Source organism: Epinephelus lanceolatus, chromosome 3, assembly GCF_041903045.1.
Source record: "Epinephelus lanceolatus isolate andai-2023 chromosome 3, ASM4190304v1, whole genome shotgun sequence".
Lineage (NCBI taxonomy): Eukaryota > Metazoa > Chordata > Actinopteri > Perciformes > Serranidae > Epinephelus > Epinephelus lanceolatus.
The window spans coordinates 30,521,513-30,542,377 of NC_135736.1; the positions used below are offsets into that span (position 1 = coordinate 30,521,513).

At 41.3% G+C, this 20,865-nt stretch overlaps 1 protein-coding gene across 1 annotated transcript in view; it reads left to right on the plus strand.

Moving 5' to 3' along the window:
• The window catches only part of gstcd (glutathione S-transferase, C-terminal domain containing), an 87,080-nt gene that overhangs the window by 52,269 nt on the left and 13,946 nt on the right, over positions 1 to 20,865 (plus strand). The window contains exons 6-10 of the mRNA XM_033625198.2: positions 3,949 to 4,064; positions 4,423 to 4,467; positions 4,891 to 5,019; positions 15,452 to 15,585; positions 19,023 to 19,053. Coding sequence (XP_033481089.2) covers positions 3,949 to 4,064; positions 4,423 to 4,467; positions 4,891 to 5,019; positions 15,452 to 15,585; positions 19,023 to 19,053 — 455 coding nt within the window. The remainder of the gene's footprint in view (positions 1 to 3,948; positions 4,065 to 4,422; positions 4,468 to 4,890; positions 5,020 to 15,451; positions 15,586 to 19,022; positions 19,054 to 20,865) is intronic.

Genomic DNA, 20,865 nt, shown 5'->3' on the forward strand with positions numbered 1-20,865 from the left:
TGGATGTGGACTGCAACATACATACAACCGCGAGGCGGTGAACCTAGTTTTCCTTTATACATCATTCGGCTTTTTGACCTCTACACTGCTTGATGCATTACTTTATGATGTTCGTCTCAAATTGAGTGAATTCGCTGCAATTACGGCAACCCAGAGCGTGAACTTTTCAGACCTCTCAGTATTACTCTTTTTCCTGAAACCACATCAGAAAATATAGTTAGCTCTTCTGCTGCCACCCACTCAGTCCTACGTAGCTGATGGGTTTGACCTTAAGCTGTGTGGTGACCTTTCATCAAAACAAAGTCTTGTCTGAGTAGAAATGCTCAGAGTCAATCACACACTCACACACATGCTATAAAATCAATTAATACATTTTTTAAAACAAAGAACACTGTATACACCTTTTGCACTTCAGTTTTGTTTTGGTCTGACTTGTGTAACTGACCTCAGTCCCTTGTTTCTCAGCGCTCAGCAAATATTAACAACTTTGAGGCAGTGCCTATTCTTATGCAACCTTCTGTAAACACCTTAGACCTATTGTGTGGCCTCGGAGTACTGCTTGCCTTTGAAGCTTAAAACAGGATTTGCACTCTTACAGCAAAACCAACAACAAATCAAAGTTTACAGAAACAGTTTGACAAAACCCTGTAAGTTAAAGGCTTTTCCTAGATTTGTTTCTGGGCAAAACCATCAACCTATTATCTAGTGTTGTCACGATACCAAAATCTTTGTTTCGGTACCGATACCAATATGAATTTCGATACTTTTCGGTACTTCTTGCTAAGGAAAAGTCCTTTTGGATACAAACCTTTAGAACAATAAATAGTAGGCGTGTAACGGTACCAAAAAAATCATGGTTCGGTAAGTACCTCGGTGCGGACGTCACGGTTTGGTAACTCAAATGTCCCACCAAGTTTGTGTTGTCTCGTGTTGTCTCCCTTTGCGAGGCAGACTTTCTCTTGTCTTTTTTCACATGTGCCAGCTGCGAGTGTTGATACAGGTGTTGTCATACACACCACTTGTGCAATCTGTGCTCCAATAGGAACAAGAAAGGCATTCGCGTGCATAAATGAGTAAAATAAATTAACTAAATGAATAAATTGAATCAATTTCAAAGTACCGGTATTTTCCAAATGCAGTATAGTACCGTTTGGAATACTCTAGTACTGTGGTACTATTTTAGTACCGGTATACCATGCAGCACTATTATAATCAATATTTTTATGTTAATAATGAATCACATGAAGAGGTAGCTGGTAGTGATGAGTCCATATGTAATTATCAATGGACTCTGTAGGTTCCGTTAAGATCTGTGAATCTTGATAGAGTCTTGTAGCCCATTGCTTTAATTATCAGGCCCACAACGTTACTGATTTGGTTGACTCTCACCGCTCTCACAGTTTTCAGCCACAGAAGGCAGATGTCTTCAGCAAAAATGCTCTAATGGTTGAACTGGTGTTGACTGCCCAATACCAAATGACAAACTGTTAAAGGTAAAGGTGCAGGAAGTTTTGGTTAGTGTGTGTAAACTAGGGCTGTCAAAATAACCCATTAATTTTGGTCAATTAATCACAGAAAAAAATACCGCTTTCAAAAAACGCTGATTAATTGCTTTCCGTGGTGCCGTTTGACTCGTTGCGTCATTGAAGGCCACAGTGGCTTTGTCACATGATGGAGGCAGACAAAATGATGTTGCTTGGCCCTGTGAATGGAACATTTACATTTTGAATACGCCCAGATGGAACTGTTGATAGGAGCACCGTTCTCTGCGATTTCTGCAGTGAGGAATTTTCGTACCATTGGAGAACTAAAAGCCTGAAATATCACCTCAACGCAAAGAATTTAGCAGCAAACCCAGAGGTCCGAGCTAGCACAGCCTCTGTTGCTGGCGCTGAAAGCCTGGTCAAAACAGTCCCGACTTCACCTGCATGCTGTCATAGGCTGGGGGCTACACGCCTACATATGTCCTGGACACAATAAATAAGAGGAAAAGAAGAAAATACAGGCAGAGGGCTGAGTCTCTGCAGAAAAATACACAGCTATGTACTTCTAGTGGGTCATAAGTGGTGATTGAGAAGGATTACTCATGTATGAGTCAGTACATTTTTTAAAGAAAATTGTGCAGAGTAAATAGCAAATAAAGAACAGATATTTGTCTCAGGAGTTGGTGGAGGCTAAAACAGAGCTAAAAGTAGAGTGAACTAAGAAAAATGACTCAAATGAATGCTAAAAATAGTGATAATAATAATGACTTTATTAAGGACACAGAGCAGACAATCATTTACGTATAAAAATACAATATAATAAATACAATATATATGAAAAGACAATAGAAACCCCACACTACATTCTGCATATTCATATTAAAAGACAAAATTCAATAAACTGCACCCACAAACAAGCTGGAGAGCCAGTCTTGATGAAAACCTGACTGAGCTCAGCTCAGGGTCGGCCAAGGCCTCAATGATACCATTTTCTGAGACAGACAGCCTGCACATATATCAGTATATAAGATTTCATATTAAGGCAGGGCAGAAGGCACACCAACAGTTTCAACATTTGGCTGGCACTGCACCATCATGGAAGTTTTAGAAGCATCATTATAGGCCATGTTTTAATATTGCTCCACATCTGTTAAATGTGTAAATAGCCAACTTTATACATTTGTTTGTCGCATCAGCTTTATCAGATAATCATATGTCAGTGTTGTGTTTACAGCTTGTTTCCACTGTCACCAAGCAACCCAAAAAAAAGAATCAGTCAATGCAGATTGTTCTATATCACATCAGAGGTTTGTGTCCTAAATGGATGATCTGTACTGCTGCTACTTTGTTTGGTTATTCCATTTTCCGCACTAAGCCGCACAACTTCGATTCCCCCTTCTGTTTCTGCCCACTCTGTAAAGCAATTTGCAATTAAAATCTGAATGTGTTCAGATGCATCAAAAGGCCTCCATACTGAAGCCCCACTGGAGTCATGGATACATAGAAGTGTCTGCACCCGTGTGAATTACTCATCCAAACGGAGAGAGTCTTGTCAATTACCTTCCTGCTGTTTTCCTGTATTTAAATTCATCCCTCACTTTCTTCATTGTGCTCTCCCTACAGCTGGGATCAGCTCAATAACAGCCAGCATGAGAGCCTGAATAATGACACTGTGAAATTTCCTATTCTTGTCAGCGGAATGAAAAGTCTCTCTCGCTCCCGCCCCTCCCCAGTTGTCATATACAAAGCAGCGTGAGCAGGAACTTGTAGGAATAATATTTTTTCTGATATCTTGGCTGTGTGGATATAAGGGTGCGACTGTGGGGTAAATGAAACACTCATCACTCTAGATTGATGGGCCGGAGATGGCGTCGGCACGGTGCGTCAACGGCTCACTGGCGATGTGGCGTGCTAGCAGACGGGTGATGAAGATGCAGGAGCCTGAAATGTGCTTTGAGTTAATGGGGTACATACTGCTCGCACAGCAGCAGGAAGTTTTGCCACAAACAAGAAGGACACTTTTTGGCTCTGAGGCTTGCTTTTGATTATGTTGAAAGATTGTTTGCTCTCCCTAGTTGGCAATTGGCTGGAAACATGCTGATGAGAGAGTGGAGGCCTTTTCATCTGTGTGCTATAACCATTACCTGAAATGACTGGTTGTAAATCAAAAATTTGAGCAGTAGTGGGGAGGGGACGGTTTTTTCACTGACGGCAAAAGAAAAGAAGACATTAGAGTAATGAAAAATGTGTAGTGCGATCTTTAACAAGTATTCTGATGTCTCATTGTTGCTCATTGACTGGAACCAACCAAGCTACAAAATAGATTTTTCATAATCAAGACGGAATTCCATTTATGTTTGATAGTTCTTTCCTCTGGCAGAGTTTTTGTTTTCCCCCTTTTAATTGAGTTTTCAGATTAATTGCCTGGAAAAACCTGTTGCTCTCCACTTGTGCTCTCTTACAGGGAAAATGTCAAATATCCGTGCAGTCAGGAAGAGGCAACAGCTGAATAACTTGGTTGCTATGGTTACAGAGCTAGCCAGGCCAGGACACACCGTTGTGGACTTCTGCAGCGGAACGGTGCGTGTGTTCATCCATCAGTCCAGGCCATGCATGTATATTTATCACTGCACCTGATGGCTGCGTTAGACGGCTGCTCCATTAGCAGCCAGCTGAAAAGATCTAGTCCTCATATGCCTTCGTGTTTTTTCTTGCCTCTTCAAATGACTTTTGTTGTTGGCCGGCGCACACAGACAGACTGGTAATTACACTCATGAAAATGCATGCTCAGTGCGGTAGCGCTGCATGGCTAAAGGGTCAATACTTGGTTGGAAAGGGCAGCACTAATCATAACTCCATTGATGCCCCCTTTGATGCATGCTGCTTTCCTATTGTGCATTTTTTTTTTCTTTCTCTCTTTCTTTGTGCTGTCTCTCAGGGCCATGTGGGGATTGTTCTGGCTCACACAATTCCAGATTGCCAGGTAACGTGTGTATTTGTGCAGATGTGTGTGTCTAATCAATTTTTTTTGTGTGTGTGCTTAGATTAAATGAACATTTTGAAGACTTGACTTTAGACTCTGGTCATTCTTAACAGGCAATTATCATTATTTTTGACATTAAAGGAAACAAAGAATACCAAGGTATCAACAGATAATGATGAAATGATTATTATTAACCATTAAATGCACCCCTATATTGCTGTACTGTGTGATTTTTTTTGAAAACTGGTCACATAATGTTTTTAGGCCCTCTGTTCTGATTAAAGTCTGAGTTTATTGTTAATTTTAAGAGCTTTTATTGATTTTGTTTTCTCGCACTTACAAACCGTAATACTGCTCATTCCATGTCATCTCAAAAATAGCAATCACATGCAGCTGTGTGATTTTATTCTGCTTCTGTTCAAGGTCATCCTCATAGAGAACAAAGAGGAGTCCTTGGTCAGGGCTCAGAGTCGGAGCGCTGAGCTCGGGCTGAAAAACATTGGCTTCATTCAGGCCAATTTGGACTACTTCACCGGGCCATTTCACATTGGGGTGAGCATAGCAAATAACACTATCTCAGAGATTGTGCCTTTGCAATATGTTTGTCTCTGGAAATAAAATTAATGAATAATCCCAGTATTATCTGTACTGAACTATGTGCTTATGCCTTTGCAATCTATGTAAGGAGAGACTGTCTGTCTGTCTGTATTTACATACATAGATATGTATGTGTGTGTGTGGGTGTGTGTATTGCTGAAGACCAAAGGAAGTGCAGTGTGACATTCGAGATCTTGAGATCTAAGGGACATATTTATTAGTAATGTATTATGCGCACACTGTGCAGTATATTAAGAGGGGACCCCTATTACCGCTCTGCGCTTGCTACAGTATATTCAGGAGCAGATGAAGAAAGAGAGATCAGAGATGCTGAACATGTTGCAGAGGCAGTCCATGTGGTGTACGGACCAATTGTAGAGTATGGACTAGCAGCTGGAGAGGTGCCCTGGAGCAAGGCACCAAACCCCCAGAGTGTGTCAGGGGTGCCATAACATGGCCGACCCTGCACTATCCCTGTTAATTGCATGTGTGTGTTGTGTTAAAAGAGGGATTGCGGAAGCTGTATTTCAGCTGTAAGTTGCCAGGGTTTATGTGGATTGACAAATACAGAATTAAATTAAAAATAATAATTAAAAAATAAATCATAGCAAACTTCAGGTATCAGCTATGTAACTTTCAGATTGAATGCTGATTGTGGCAGACCTAAGGAAGCACAATATTGAGTGTGAAGCTATTTGAATGAGCAGCTCTCGAGAAAGCTGCAAGGTAACCACAGTAAGTCACTGCTGCCTGCATACACATGGCAAGAGAGGAGACAGAGGGAGAGACTCTCTGCTGTTGCCAGAGAAGCTGCTGACTGAGTTTACCCTGAGCAGTAAGTTGGCGAAGGGGTCTGAAAAGTCTAATGAGAAAGTTGCCAAGTTGGTTATACTGAGTGTGTGTGTGTGTGTGTGTGTGTGTGTGTGTGTGTGTGTGTGTGTGTTTCAGGTGCCTGCATGATAGTGAAGGGGCAGGGATAGTGATGTTTGCCACACAAAATGTAGTGACTGTATGGATTCAGAATTCATATTAAATATTCTGGCAGTAAAAAAATAGCTCAATAGTCTAGACACACACCTGTCCTGTCTCCCCCCATTGCTCCTTTTGTTTGAATCTATTTTTAGTGAAACTCAATAGTGGACTATCGATAGTGGCAGCTCTGTGGACGGGGGCTCGCCCATCCCGCTGTGCCTTGCGGACGCTAAGCAATCCGTCTGTTGCCAATAGGCACCTTTAGAGCAGGCACTCGCTAGTATAAAAAAGCAGACACTGTAGCACTGATCTAATTTCCTTTGTTTCTATGTAATTTGCGTTGTTAAGCTGTAATCAAAATCCAATTTTCAATTTCCACATTTGATTTTTTTTTTTTTGAGGAAATGAAATTGCTTTTCACAATTACACAATAGCTCTCTAACAGACAAGTGAAACAATTGTTTGACACAAAGACAATGTAATTAGCAGTGACCTTTAGTGTGAAAACTCTGAAGCTTCCGAGGCAAAATCTTTTTCATCCACTGAAACATAAAGAATCAAACTACTGTGGCCCCACTGTCATAGTGGACGTCAACGATGATGTGTTTACATCAGCAATTTCATGACACTGATCTTACTATATAATGACGAAAACTCTGTCTGTGTGTCTGTTCCACGTTTTTCTCCTCACTGACTTGGTCAATCCATGTGAAATTTGGCACAGTGGTAGAGGGTCATGGGAGGATGCGAATGAAGCAATATTACATCCATTGGCCAAAGGGGGGCGCTATAGCAGCCAATTGAAATTGCAAACTTTGAATGGGCATATCTATCTATGTTGTAGAGACATGAAACTTTGCACAGAGATGCCTCTCCTCATGAGGAACAAATTTGCCTCGAGAACCCATAACTTCCGGTTATATAGATTTTCCGCCATTTTGAATTTTTTGAAAAACACTTCAAAATCGATCTCTTCCTAGGAAGTTTGACCGATCTGCATGAAACTCATTGAACATAATCTAGGGACCAATATCTAAAGTTCCCTCTTGGCAAAGGTTGGAAAACTTACTAAAACTGAGCTTCTATAAGGCAATGAATATTGTGGAGGGCGTGGCTCATCACATAAAGGTGTATAACATCTCAAGGGTTTCACCGATCACCACGCAACTTTGTAGGCATATGACCACACATAATCTGAGGGGACCCCTCCATTATTGACCCCATCAAACAAAATGGGGGCGCTAGAGAGCTAATTTCTTATCTAGGCCTAACCGCCATGTCGATTTTTACTAAACTTGGTAAATATGTAGAACAGGACGCCTCAAGGTGACTGGAGAAATTTAACTCTGATTAGCAACTGGGTGGCGCTATAACAACAGAAAAATGCTTAAAAATGGCTAAAATGTGACTGATCGCTGTGGCTCCCCCTGTGGCCCAATGTTGTTGTTTTTTTTCTAATTTTTGGTATGACTAAGTCATGGTATGGTATGCTGTACATAATCACGGAAACTGTCAGTCAGTCATTCTGTCTGTCCTACGTTTTTCTACTCACTGACGTGGTCAATCTATGTGAAACTGCACATAGGCATTGAGGCTTGGCATAGGTAGAAGGTGACAAAGCTACCAAGGTATGGACTAGTGTGTTTTAGTTTATTAAAATTCTGTAACAGACGTATCAGCAGAGTAATCATCCAGCTCCATATTGCTTTAAAGGGCCAGTGTGTAATATTTGGCATGGTTTATTGTCAAATCTGAATCTGAATATTCTACCCATTAATATGTTTATATAAGTGTATAATCGCTATAAAATAAAATTCGTTTGGTTTTCGTAGCCTTATAATTATGCTTTTATATATATATATATATATATATATATATATATATATATATATATATATATATAGCAAGGGCCTTGCTTTAGAGAGGTCGCCATCTTGTGCCGCCATGTATGTAAGGCAGACCGAGCGGACAATCCAGCCAGCCAGAGATAATGAATGAACCAACGAAGACCAACAGCAGAGAGTGTTCGTAGTTCGTCGATAGAGAGTAGTGAAAAGTTTTTTTAGTTATAAAGTTTGCGAATGGACCACACTTACCACGCAACAAGAGAGAATGAACCTGAACGGTCATCTGCGAGGAAAAAAAGACGCAACTTCACTCCTTGTGATGCACTCTCTGTGGCACTTTTCCTCCTGATGATATATCTCCCCAGCGATGGTAGCAGTAGCACCGAATCCCATTCTGTGCAACCGCCCGCTCAGCATCCAAGTTCCTCATCTGTATGCTCCGGCTCAACAGGTATGGCTCTGGGTCTGGAGATTGGTGGAGCAGAGAGGGGAGGGGGTCCCCACTCGGTATTGTAAACGAGTGTGTGTATGGAGTGTGTGTGTTATGCTAGAAGAGTCAGAGTTTGGGACGGAGTCTTTTACCCCCTGGAGTGTTACCGGAGTTTTTGGAGTGCTCAAATAAACGGTCTCCTGTGCATGAGGGATTCATTACAATATCGTAACATGGCTTAGATTACTAAATAAACATTCACCTCGTTGCTAGATAGACCTACTCCTGAAAAAACTTGTGTCTGCGCAAGGCTTTTTGTCCCTACGAGGCCACCGTCATTTACCCGACGGGAGGGGTGAGTGAGTGAGCCCTGCAATCTAGAATTTGACCACTGATGTCACTGTTTTCAATGGTTTTCAACCCATTTTACACACTGGCCCTTTAATACTTTTTATGTAAGAAGTTGGCATGATGTTTGAAAGCATTGCTGTTGCCAAACAGTTGCCATCATTCAGCTTTCATTATGTGAGATATTACCTTTTCTCTTAAATGTTCATAGTGATAATTGAGCCAGTAACATGGTGTTTCTTATTTCTAATGATGTATTGAAACAGAGAAATAAACACCTTTGATTAACACTGCATAAACAACGTGCTTCTTCCTAGTCTGCCACGATCGCCACTTTACGGCGAGGTGTCTGAACATTGGTTTTTTTGCCTTATATTAGTTATTTATTTTTGGGGGGAAGCTCAGCCACACATCACATGGAGAGACGTGTCATTCCCTCATCTTTTTCCAGAAACTGAAAATGCCAGTGTGCAATTATTTTTGTCAGTGCAGCTAAGATGGCTTTTCATTTCCTGAAGTGGAGCTTTTAATCAGAACCCTTTTAGTGCTCTGCACTTCAGTCAAGCAGTGTATGTCACTGTCCCCCTCTCTGCTTATTGGAAAGCCAAAAGGCAGTTTTACCCAGAAAATGAAGGACAAAGGTAATGTCAGGGTGAGAGGATCCGTTCAGTGAGGCCCATCTCTGTTTGTTCTTGTCTGCTTTGAAAAACCTGCTGTCCTTTGGGTTCGCTTTCAACAAACATTTGGCCAAGATGTTAAAACTTACGCTCTTATTAAAGGCTTAGGAGTCATCTTTGGAAAGGAAAGTGCATTCTTTGGAAGGTAAAAAATGGTTGCCAGCCATTTCATGTTTTATGTAGTTAACTTGGCCGTGTCACCCTTTTACTCAATTCATCACACACATTTTTTACACCGACATATCTGCCAAGACTGCAGCACTGCCCATTTGTGTTTGTTAAGCTTAAAGATCCGGCTTAGTAAATGTGTTTAGTTCTGCACAGCTACCTGCGACAACAGAATAAATATTTTACTGTCTTCAATCTCTACACTTAATGGGGCTGAAACAATCTAAAATTCAGCATCGGGCAGCACTCTCCAGCTGCAAGTTGAAACCCTTGCTAGCCCTTTTTAAAACACCCACCTTCATCTGCACAGCTCTTGACTTCTCGAAATGATAATTACTATCAATTTAGAGCAAATAGGTCCTTAACTGTGGTAGTTTATTGGCTGCTTGAATCTGGCTGTGTCACATAAAAACAGGTCTTTGGGATTTTTTTTTTTTTTTTTAAAAATGGTCCTCTCACCTTATGAAGACTGAGTTTCTGTTTTCACACAGGCGACATTTTGCTCTGCCGTGGAATCTTCATCGTCATCACTCTTGATCGTTGTTGTTATTTATGTGTCTCAGGTCAGTGTCTTCCCCCAAACATGTTGGGGAGATCCATCTTCCCGCTCTGTGTCACAGCCCAGTTTGAGAAAAGCCAGCTGTTCTCGTAGTCCTTGCTTAAACTCTCTCTGGGACAAATAGGAAAATATATATATATATATATATGTGTATATGTGTGTGTGTATGTATATATATATATATATATATATATATATATATATATACATATATATATATATATATATACACATATATATATATATATATATATATATATATATATATATATATATGTACCTGCTGTAATTAGGAACTATTGTTCCAGCATCGTCACTCCACTGAGACCCGTTCCACTTGGCAAGAAACAAACAGCACAGATTATTCTTCTCGACAATATGTGGGTGTTTTTCGTAGCCTAGTCAGAGAGTTTACACGCACACACACACACACACACACACACACACACACATACGGCTTTTGAATGGATGTTAAGATTTATGTATGAAACAGGTGCTCAAGTTGGTCCGTCTCTGCACTGCTTGAGATTCCTACCTCAACATCTACGCAGCCTCAGCTGTTGCTTTGGCTGAGAGTCCTCCTGCATGATACAGATATTTCCACCTGAAGGAGCCAGCCATCACACTGATTTTAATTCTGTTATGTATAATGCATGGTCCCATTTTTAGGCACGCTCATTTAATCAGGCTAATTAAGTTGAGGTGTCCCTATTCTTAGTCAGTCTCGGCTCTTCCTGTCTGCAGTTGCACATCCCAGGTGTTAGACCAGCATCAGAACTAACCTCTGCACACAGTGTATTTATTTTTATTCCTTCTCCCTGTCAGATACCATTGAGCCAACACACCTTAAAGGCAGGAGAAGTTGTGGAGCTTGAAGTTGATTTGGATTTTACTGCATCCAGGTCCATTATTGGTTTTGCTCAAGGGTCTGATTGTTTGCAATTGATTGTTCCAGTAGACGTCTTTTATGCTTGTGTGAAGGAAAATGTACTGGCCGTTATTACTTTAAGCCCTATGCATGTGATCAATTTCAATAAGGCTTTATCAGCTGGTGCTATTTAAGGGTTCGAAGTTTTCTTGGTTCTTATTTTAAGACTTAAAGATTGAGTCTGCTATTGCCAGTCAAATGCAACATTGCATCCACCTCTTAGAGGAAAACAACACAAGGCACGCATACCAGAGACTCTAAACATTAGGTGTGTGTCCAGTCACCTCTTTTTATGTGCACTTTCAATTTGTGCATAAATAAAAAAACCTGAGTGGAAAAAAATTTATCTTGAACTATCGCAATTAAGTTTTTATGCTTGGAGGAGATGGAAAAGTTGCTGTATTGATTAAAGGAAAATGGGACCAAGTGCAATGGAAACAGACTTAGGAAATAAATGATGCTGTACAGCCACGACATACAGCAGTGGTTTTCAAACTTTTTTTTTCCAAGATATGTTTTTTGGGGCATTTTTGCACCCAAAAATGAAAATTCAGCCATTATCCCCATATGCCAAGGGAGGCTCAGGTGAAGTTTTAGAGTCCTCACGACACCTGCGGAGATCCCAGGGGAGAGTGAGTAGCAACACAACTCCACCTAATGGAGGCTTACGGCGCCCCAGATTCAAACGTCCAAAAACACATAATTGAAACCACAAAATATCTCCATACTGCTCGTCCATCGTGATCCAAGTGTCCTGAAGCCCCGACATAAAAAGCTGTTTGGAAAAAACGTCATTTGAACTCTGTTTTTACGGAGATATTTTGTGGTTTCAATTATGTGTTTTTGGATGTTTGAGTCTGGGGCACCGTAAGCCTCCATTAGGTGGAGTTGTGCTGCTACCCCCTCTCCACTGGGATCTCCGCAAGTGATGTTAGGACTCTAAAACTTGACCTGAGCCTCCCTCGGCATATGGGTGAGTAGAACATGGCTGAATTTTCATTTTTGGGTGCACTATCCCTTTAATTGATAGGACAGTTCAGCGTGAAAGGGGGAGAGGGAGAGAGAGAGTGACATGCAGCAAAGGGAAACAAGCCGGAGTCGAACTCCCCGCTGTGGCAACAGCCTTGTACATGGGGTGCCTGCTCTATCCACCAAGCCACCGATGCCCCGTTTTTCAAACTGTTTCAAGCCAAATTCTCAAGGCACACCTGTATTTATATCTCTGCACTCTTATCACAATATAAGACAATAACAACAGGAAAAAATAAGACCGGTAGCTTTTGTGATACTGTCTACTGTTTTTTTTTTCTCTTTTCTTTCAGTGGTAGGTCGTCTTCACTGGTGCTTTGTTGTAATTTGCTCCCTATAATTAAGCGATCAATTTTTCCTCTCATGGCTTTCTCCTTTTAAATGTTCCCATCCCTCACACTGGTTGCCAATCAGGGCTTTTGATGTGTCACACTCTTGTGATTCCCATGTACAAACGGCGACAAATAGGTTCTTTAAATTAAATTAAATTACATTTTTTTAGCTAGAGTTTGCCTCTTTATTAGGAAATGGGTGCACACAACATACTGATACAGTCAATTAAAAATTCATTCATAACTTTTTGTACAAGTCCAGTTGAATATTGCAATAAGAATGTGTGGTTATCACAAAATCACACACACTATTTGAGAACCACTGACATACTGTCATTGTATAGTCCATAGCGAGCTCTCTGTCGTCCCTGGATGGCTTTTAACGTGCTTATGCACATAGGGCTTACACAACTCTTCCAATAGCAAAAAGCTGTAATATTAGTTGTTAAAAACTCCCCAATTTCCATTGTCTGGTGTGCTCTCCATTATTATACACTTGTTATTTTCCTTCGTTGAGGCTTCATCCCCCAACTACTGTTGAGGCTCTGCTGATATGAAATTCCTACTGATGAGGAACCAGACCTTTTCCTCTTTCACTTGAATTTCTACAGTATTATTAAGTGTGATATCTTAATGAACTGAACAGACACCAAAGCTTTTAAAAAAGTGTTGCGTCACACCCTTCTGCAGCAGTATACCACTCTTGCCAAATTGGGCCAAACAGGACAGGAGAGGGATGTACTCTAATTACTGGAATAAGGGTGAATAATGAAGCCTCATTATTTCTGTGATGTGATTATTGAGAGGATGGTACAGAAAGAAAAAGCTTCTCCTTTCCCCCAAAAGAAAGATTAACAAAAAATGCAGTTTTATAAATGGCCCTTGGTTCTTCTAGTTGTTGCACATTGATTTATGATTTCTTCTTCCAGTGAAATGTTTGTGCAGGAATGTGCTTAGCAGGGCATGTATGAAATACTGTATGTCTGTCGGATGGTTTTAAATCAGCCTTGCATATATTTTCCCTCTCCATTATCCCTTTTTAATTAGTATCTCACGTAACATTGGGCCGGGGTGTTGCTTCATCAATATTGTTCAGACAAACAAGGACAAAAGAAAATCATAGCTATTTATAAAGCAATGATGCTTTCCAAATCAGGAATTGGAAATGCATAATTAATTATCAAAACATGTCAGAATGTGTTTTATTTTAGTTGTGTGCATTTCCTTTGGTTGAACGGCTTGTGTTTGTGTTAAATTAAGGCTAAAGGTTATAAAATGTAATTAGGATTTACTGCAGCATGACTAATGTACAACATTAAGTAGCTGGGTAAGAGTGATGGTGTTACTTTGTTAATTATTTTTTGCCTTAGATGTGGGGGATGTAACATCATGCAATCTCTGATAGGGGCTCCTCCTCCTAATCAGCAGTCTGAGACAAGAAAGAATATAAGCTGGGCTTTTCCCTAATGCCTTGAATAAATTCAGGACCGAAAATTAGGTGTCAAATAGATGCAAGGCCATGTTGGTAATTGATGTTAATTCCCCACTTTTCAGTTTCTGCGTATTCTTTCATGTGCAGAGTCTCTTGTGGAATTTTGTGTGTAAATCAGTGAACATTTTTCTAAAGTGGAATAAATGATTTTTTTGATGATAAATATCCATCTATCTCCATTAACTTTAGCTTATATTGGAGTTATGATATGTAGCATGTGAGATAAGGTATAGTGAATGTGCTAGGAAAGGTAGTTTCGGCACGGTCACTACCTGGAGCTCGCATAAACGGAGCCTGGGTTTGTTGAAGTGCTGTTTGGACTGAGAAAGCCATGTGTAAGTAAGGTCAAGGAGGTTGTTGGGTCGGTGTGGGGAGCAGTCAGAGCTGGCATTAGGAGTGTCTCTGGGATGCCAGAGATCACTGTGTAGCCTCCTGGAGGTGTCGTGGGACCAACTAGACAAAACACTGGTGAAAGGAGGTTCCCACGTGATGACCCCAAAGACGTGTTAGTTATCTCTGCTCATTGGTGTGTATAGTTAAGCCTTGCCATAATAGCTTATCATAGGGCTTAGGAAGTTATTCACCGAGTGCTGATCCTTTATCTAGAGCACATATTTCTTGTGTTTGTTTGAACCCAGAGACCAAACTTAGTGAGCTCTGGACACAGATGAGAAGACTTATTTCATAGGACAGGCAGTAAAATTGTGCATGAAAAAGTTTCTAGGTTGTCAATATACACCTTTTGTTTCTTGTGTACTTGTGAGCTGACGGGTTTTGCTGCAGCTGTTCCACTTCCAGGGAGAGCTCAAGTGCCTCTGAGAAACGAACCCCCGCCCAGACATTTCGGTGACTTTATGAGTGGGTTTGGCCATCTTTAAGTGTCTGTATCTTCTTTAATCTTTTGTAGCCGCTGCCAATCTTGGCTCAGCCTTCCCCTGACCGAGTCTGAACTTCTGCTCTGTGGCACTGCTGTCAAGGCAACATGCAGCCGATTCAGACTCCCAGACGCCAAGTGACAACTTCTTGGAAGGCAAGAAAAGAAGTTTGAGGTGGTGGCTTAAGTTTGACAGGGTAAATTTCAGTGACGGTGACTAGTTATTGTCTCATCAGGTTGTTGGTGATGCATTTAATGTTGGCCATTAACAGGGGATATAGCTAATGTATGCGTGAGAGGAAATCGTCCGTTTTACCGCTGTACTTGCCTTTGAGGAGCTATAATGTATTTTTTGCAGGTGGTAATGCAGACAGGCTATAATATTGGGTCTTTTAGTCCCTTTCCGCCATCCAATATATAACCACACCATTACTAATGCACAGCTAGGTGTTCATCACCATGCACAGTTTACCCACTCAATGGGGATCCTGAAGCATTCGTGCCTCCGCTCCTAAAGCACTAATACATTTTGTTTGCTCTAGCTCCCCGGGTCTGCACCTCTGAGAGCATAGATGTATTTAATAGCAGCAGCCATTATGAAGTAATCAATGGGATTGAGTGTATGCTCTGAAGTGCTCTCACTTTTCCTCTTGCTGTTGGACAAAGAAGGTTTTCAAGAAAGCTTAGAATTTACTGTTTTTGTGTTTGTTTTCTTTGTCTGTCTACTGCAGGTTGCTCTCCATGCATGTGGAGTCGCAACAGACATGGTGATGGAGCACTGCATTCAGGCAGGAGCCGCCTTTGTCATCAGTCCTTGCTGCTACGGCTTCATTCAGAATGCAATCAAGTTCACCTTTCCCAAGAGGTTGGTACCTGCACACAGCGCCTCAGTCCAGTGTCACCCCTCAGGTTTTCCAACCCTTGTTTTCTTGTTAGACATCTGCTAACACTGGTGCTTCTCCTCTCTCCTCTCCCATTCTCACTTAGTGATTTTTTTTCTCCCCCCAGCTTCTCTTTTGGGGCTCTCGCTCTTTATCATTTTCACACTCGCTCTCACACTCGCTATCTCACACGTACACACAATCTCTGTCTCTTGTCACTGCTTTTTGTTCACCTCCCGTGCCTTATCATCACCACCGACGGTACAAGGCAGCAGTGTCACATTGCCTTCACAACAAGGTCCGCCCCTCACCTTTTCAATCTTAGCCCGTGTTCTATCAGCAACAGAGAATACAGCTCTGTGTGTAGATGCTGTCTTTGATATTTCAGAGAGACAGGGAAATTCAGTCGGTGGTCCAGACATGAAATGCTACTCCTGTGTTGATATTACTTTATCTTACATAGTGCTGCAGAGAATTAACTTAATGTTCAGTTGTGGTGATGCTCTTTAAATAGAGACAGGAGAAACAAACAACAGCGGAGAAGTAGAAGTGACAGCCTATATTTAAATGGTGTTGATCCTGTTGCTATAGCAGCGCTCTGTTGACTAATGGCACCGTTACGGCTTTAGAATCATTACAAGGTAGTATCCTGTTAGAATCACTTTGCACACTGAAGGCTTTAAAACACAACACTGTTGTGTAGAATCGCTGTTGTAGCAACTGAGAGACTGTGATTACTAGCAATTGTGATTGTTGGGCAGATTATAGTTATGATTTTGGCATCAAGACTGATCGGACCAGGCCGGGCCAAGTCTGTTCTCGTCTGGGATAATCGCTGCCCACTGTTCTCTTTATGGTCACTTTAAGTTATAATGGGGACATCACGTCAGGTTTCAGTGCAGAGTCACAGGTCTTTGCATATTTTTCCCTCCTCTGTCCATCCAACCATTCAAATTTAGCATTTTGTTAGAGTCTACTTTCTGGCCTGGGTCCAGACCTTTGAATCGGCCCACTCCACCAAGCTGACTGATTGGCCTGACAATGTGACATGCACTAGTGTTTTTTTGTAGTCGAAAAAAAAACCCCGCACCAACGAGCACTGCAGTGGGACTAATGATTAGCCAAACTGATGCCCTTGTCAAGCAGTTGTCAAGCAATGCGACGAGTAGTTACAACAGTGGCAAGCACTATAGTATATAGGCCTATATTTTATCTACAAGTGCACGTCACACACTGAGCGACCCGCCTGTTAATGATGCTGTCAGCAAAGCAGTAATGATTAGCGGCTAATGGGCATGTAGCTACTTCCATGTTTCAGATGATACGTCATGCTTGTAGTCGACCAGTGAAGATGAGTTTACATATCACCTTGGGTTCGTCCTTCACCTTCTCAAAATGATCCCACACTTTGGATTTCATGCCCGACATGTTATTAACTAGCCTGTGAAATAACCACAGGTACCAGCCAGGAGATTAGGGGTCGTACACGTCGCGTCTTTAACCACCTGGAAAATGTGAGGTCGGGCGCAGGGTGCAACTCTTTTGCCTTTTTTGTGCCAGCTTTCAAGACCACGGCGACAGGTTGCATTCGAGGTTCCTAAGCAAAGCTCTGGGTAGCCCTGCACTAACATGATCAACTTTTCCATATTTATCTGACTGAATCTTTACGTAAGAAGGGAAAGATATCTGTCGGCTGTGAGTGGTTTGTAACCTGACTCCTGTCTGACTGCTGAGCCCGGCCACTTCCTGTGTCTGTCCTTTCAAATGAAATTCCCACATGGTTCAGTCATATAGGTTTTGATTTATTTTGACAAAGCTCACCTCCTAATAGAGTTTCACATTTGTTTTGTTTTTTTCTTCAACTAAGCGACCAATGAAATCTTGCCAACTAATGACCTTTCTGGTCGACTAACGTTTGGTCAACTATTAGGGGGCAGCCCTACTGATGCCATTGTTTTTACTTTGTTTTGCTCCACTCTTAAAACCCCAACAAAGCCAGTACATTGGCATGGTTACAATCAGTGTGGACTTCAGACGGATACGTGGGTCCCTAGTGATCGGTCAGAGAAAATCGTATCCCCCTCCTTCAAAAGAATCAGTCAGAATGGATGCAGTGCTGGACTGGAAACGGAGCAACATGAGTTGACAGTTCTCTCTGATATCAGGCAGACAGCATAGCACTAGTCAATGGTTGTATGCCTCTGGACAGCAGTACCTGCCAGTGAAATAGAAATGATAAGCTACAGTACATGTAAGGCATGCACAGTGCATTGGTATAATAAAGTAGTCATTACTAGCAGTGGTATTTGTCAAGAAAAAAACTATATGTCGGTGAGACTGAGTATATTAGAGCGGAAAATGAGTGGCATTATGTGTATTAGTGCCATAAGCCTGCAGAGTGGGAGCAGCATACAAAGAATTGACATAGTTACCACTCAGAATTGGCATATGCCATGAGTACAACTGCAGCATAGCATCAGTAGCTTTTCCCTCGCAGTGTTGCTGTCAGTTATAATTTTTGGGTTCATTACACCACAACTAGTAAGATTGCCAGGACTTTAACATAAGAGCACACTGATGTAGAGTAGTGGTTAAACTATGCAGTGTTACTACGTTTCAGGTGTTCTGATATGTGAATTTTAAGGGACACAGGAGCCTTGGGGAGGGCCCTCAGTGTACAGTATAAATATTGAAGAGTTTTCACATACTTAGTTTTTCCTCTCCTCGCTTTTGCTAACTTGACACTTCACCCCTCCTGACACCTCATAAAATATTAAAGAATGACCAAAAAAAAAAAAAAGACTTTGCAGCCGAAATGGACAACAAGAAGCTGTGTTTCTGGAGGGCAGTCGTGCAGTTTATGTGAGGGGCCTACGCACCTGACTGTGTCAATCTTCATCTTACTTCTTTTAGTGTTTTCCCCTCAGGTCATGTTCCAGGTACTCATGTGGATATTCTGCAGGTGTAGACATTCCAGGCAGTTCACGGATTTTTATGAGCTGTGAAACTAAACTGCCCTTCTCATTAAGGCCCTAACAGTTCGAGTTCAACCTAAGACTCTCCATGTGATCTGAGTGGCCCCCAACCCCTGACCGTCCTCATGTTGACTTTTAATTAGCTTCAGTGATGATCAGATTGCGTTTAACCATCTCAAACAAACTGTCCCATGTCATAGCAAAAGCCGTGTTTTTAGAAGTCCTTCCTTCCTAGAGAGAAAGTGGTTTCTTTTAGTGACTATGCATGTTGTTTGAGCCTTAAATGTAGTTATATATTCCTAGTTTGTTTGTATAGTGATTTCCTCTAAAAAATAAAATCTCCATCCTCGAGCTGGGCAAGTTAACAAATGACACATAAGTGCACAATTGAATCTCTGCACTTTAACATCTAATCATCTTCTGTTTTTTGTGCTCTGTTTTTACAGCAAAAGGTTCCAAGAGACGCTGACTTATAAGGTATGCTCTTAAATGTGATTAAATCCCTCTATTACATTTACTACTCATTTGCACGCTGTAAAATGTCAAGCACGGAGTATTGAGTTACAGCAACTCCGGTTTTACAAGGACTGTGTTTCAGATTCAGGCCACCTACTGTATATGCCCATCGAAAAGACGCCTTTGTGGGTCGTGACTTATTCTAAAACACTGTGTTCATTAGAGTCTAACATATGCTGTTGCAACAAAATGAGACAAGTTTTTCTCTTTGCTAATTGCTTCTTAATTAAGATGCCGCTGCACCAACAGAGGTGTAATGAAATCAGAGGCATTAGGTTTGGAAGTTACAGTATCATATAAATGGATAAGAGTGCAGTGACCCATTGAGAGGTGAAATGACACACGTGTCGCCACCTGGCAAACACAGAAGCCAGGAGAGAAACAGATGTTCAGACTAATGGGGAAAAAAACGAGAAGCAGGGACATGGTTGCACCAGCAATTGTAAATCCACTAGTGACTACTGGCGAGATTCAAACTAGTGATTTGCTAGTGATGTTGCTCTATTAAAGGGAAACTACGCCCATTTTCAAAATTCATTTTTGTTAGTCCTTTCGTCTAAGACAGTCCAAAAATATTAGTAAGCATGAACAACTCTCTCATAAATCCAAAATTTTGAGTGCTAAAACTCAAATTTGTGATGTCACAGGGTGTAACGTTTGGAGCTCCTCTATAGACAATGAATGGTGAAAGATGTTCTCGATGACACTGAAAGCACCCAGGGGAATATTCTGAGTGTATGGGTACATTTTCTGTGTCAGGACTGAGAACGCTACTATATATTAAAGCTAATTTGGGTATAAAAAAAAGCAAACAAACATTCTGTGGGTCCACAAAATCAGTCTCTGATTCATTGTCTGTGGAGCAGCCCCGGACTTTATACTTGATGACATCACAAGTTTGAGACTTTAAGACTTTGAGACTAAGGGCCTGTCCCAATACCCACACCTCCCCTAGAAATACCCACTTGCACAAACAGAATTGAGGTAGTGGAAGTTTCCAACACTTAAAACCCGCCCTAGATTCCAAGGGAGCCCCGACCCACACTTGCAACGAAGTGGAAGATGAAATTTCCCAGAACACCTTGCGAAGTCAGCAATTCGACAAGTTTTGGAAAACAACTTGTTAGTGTACGATTGGAATGTAAGCTATACAAACAACAGATGGTTGGACTAGCGTAAACTCATCAGCAACTCGGTTGAACACAGCCTCAAAATACGTAAACGAATCGACTTAACTGAACAAAATCAATCAGAACTAGAAGACGGTGTAGCACATAGCACATGTCACAACACAAGCTGACTGCCGGTATCTTCCGTCACTACTACGCGACGTATGCCTTCATGTCGGCCACGGCAATTTGCATGAAGTGGTGTCTCATTTCTTAGGGGAAGATCTCTACCCTAGTATTTCTCACTTGCCTCATCAAGGGTTATCTCGCACACGAGGGCACTCAATACCAAGTGGAAGATTTAAGGGGTAAAAATGGGATTGGGCCTTGACTAAGTAGTAGCCTACTAAGTAGGACTTTAAGACTTTATAAAGAGTGCGTGCAACCGCCTACTTTTGTTATTAGGTTACATGTACGAAAAATTTAAAACACTGAAAGCTGATTGTCATGACTTTATTTTACTGGGCATGAGTAAGAGCTTGTGTCTATATTGTTTTCCTGTTTTGTTACTTATTTATTTATTTTATGGCACAGTAAAAAATAAAAAAAAAATTAATCAGATGTCTGCGCTCTCGTCACTGTCTTAGAAACGAAAGATTCCCCA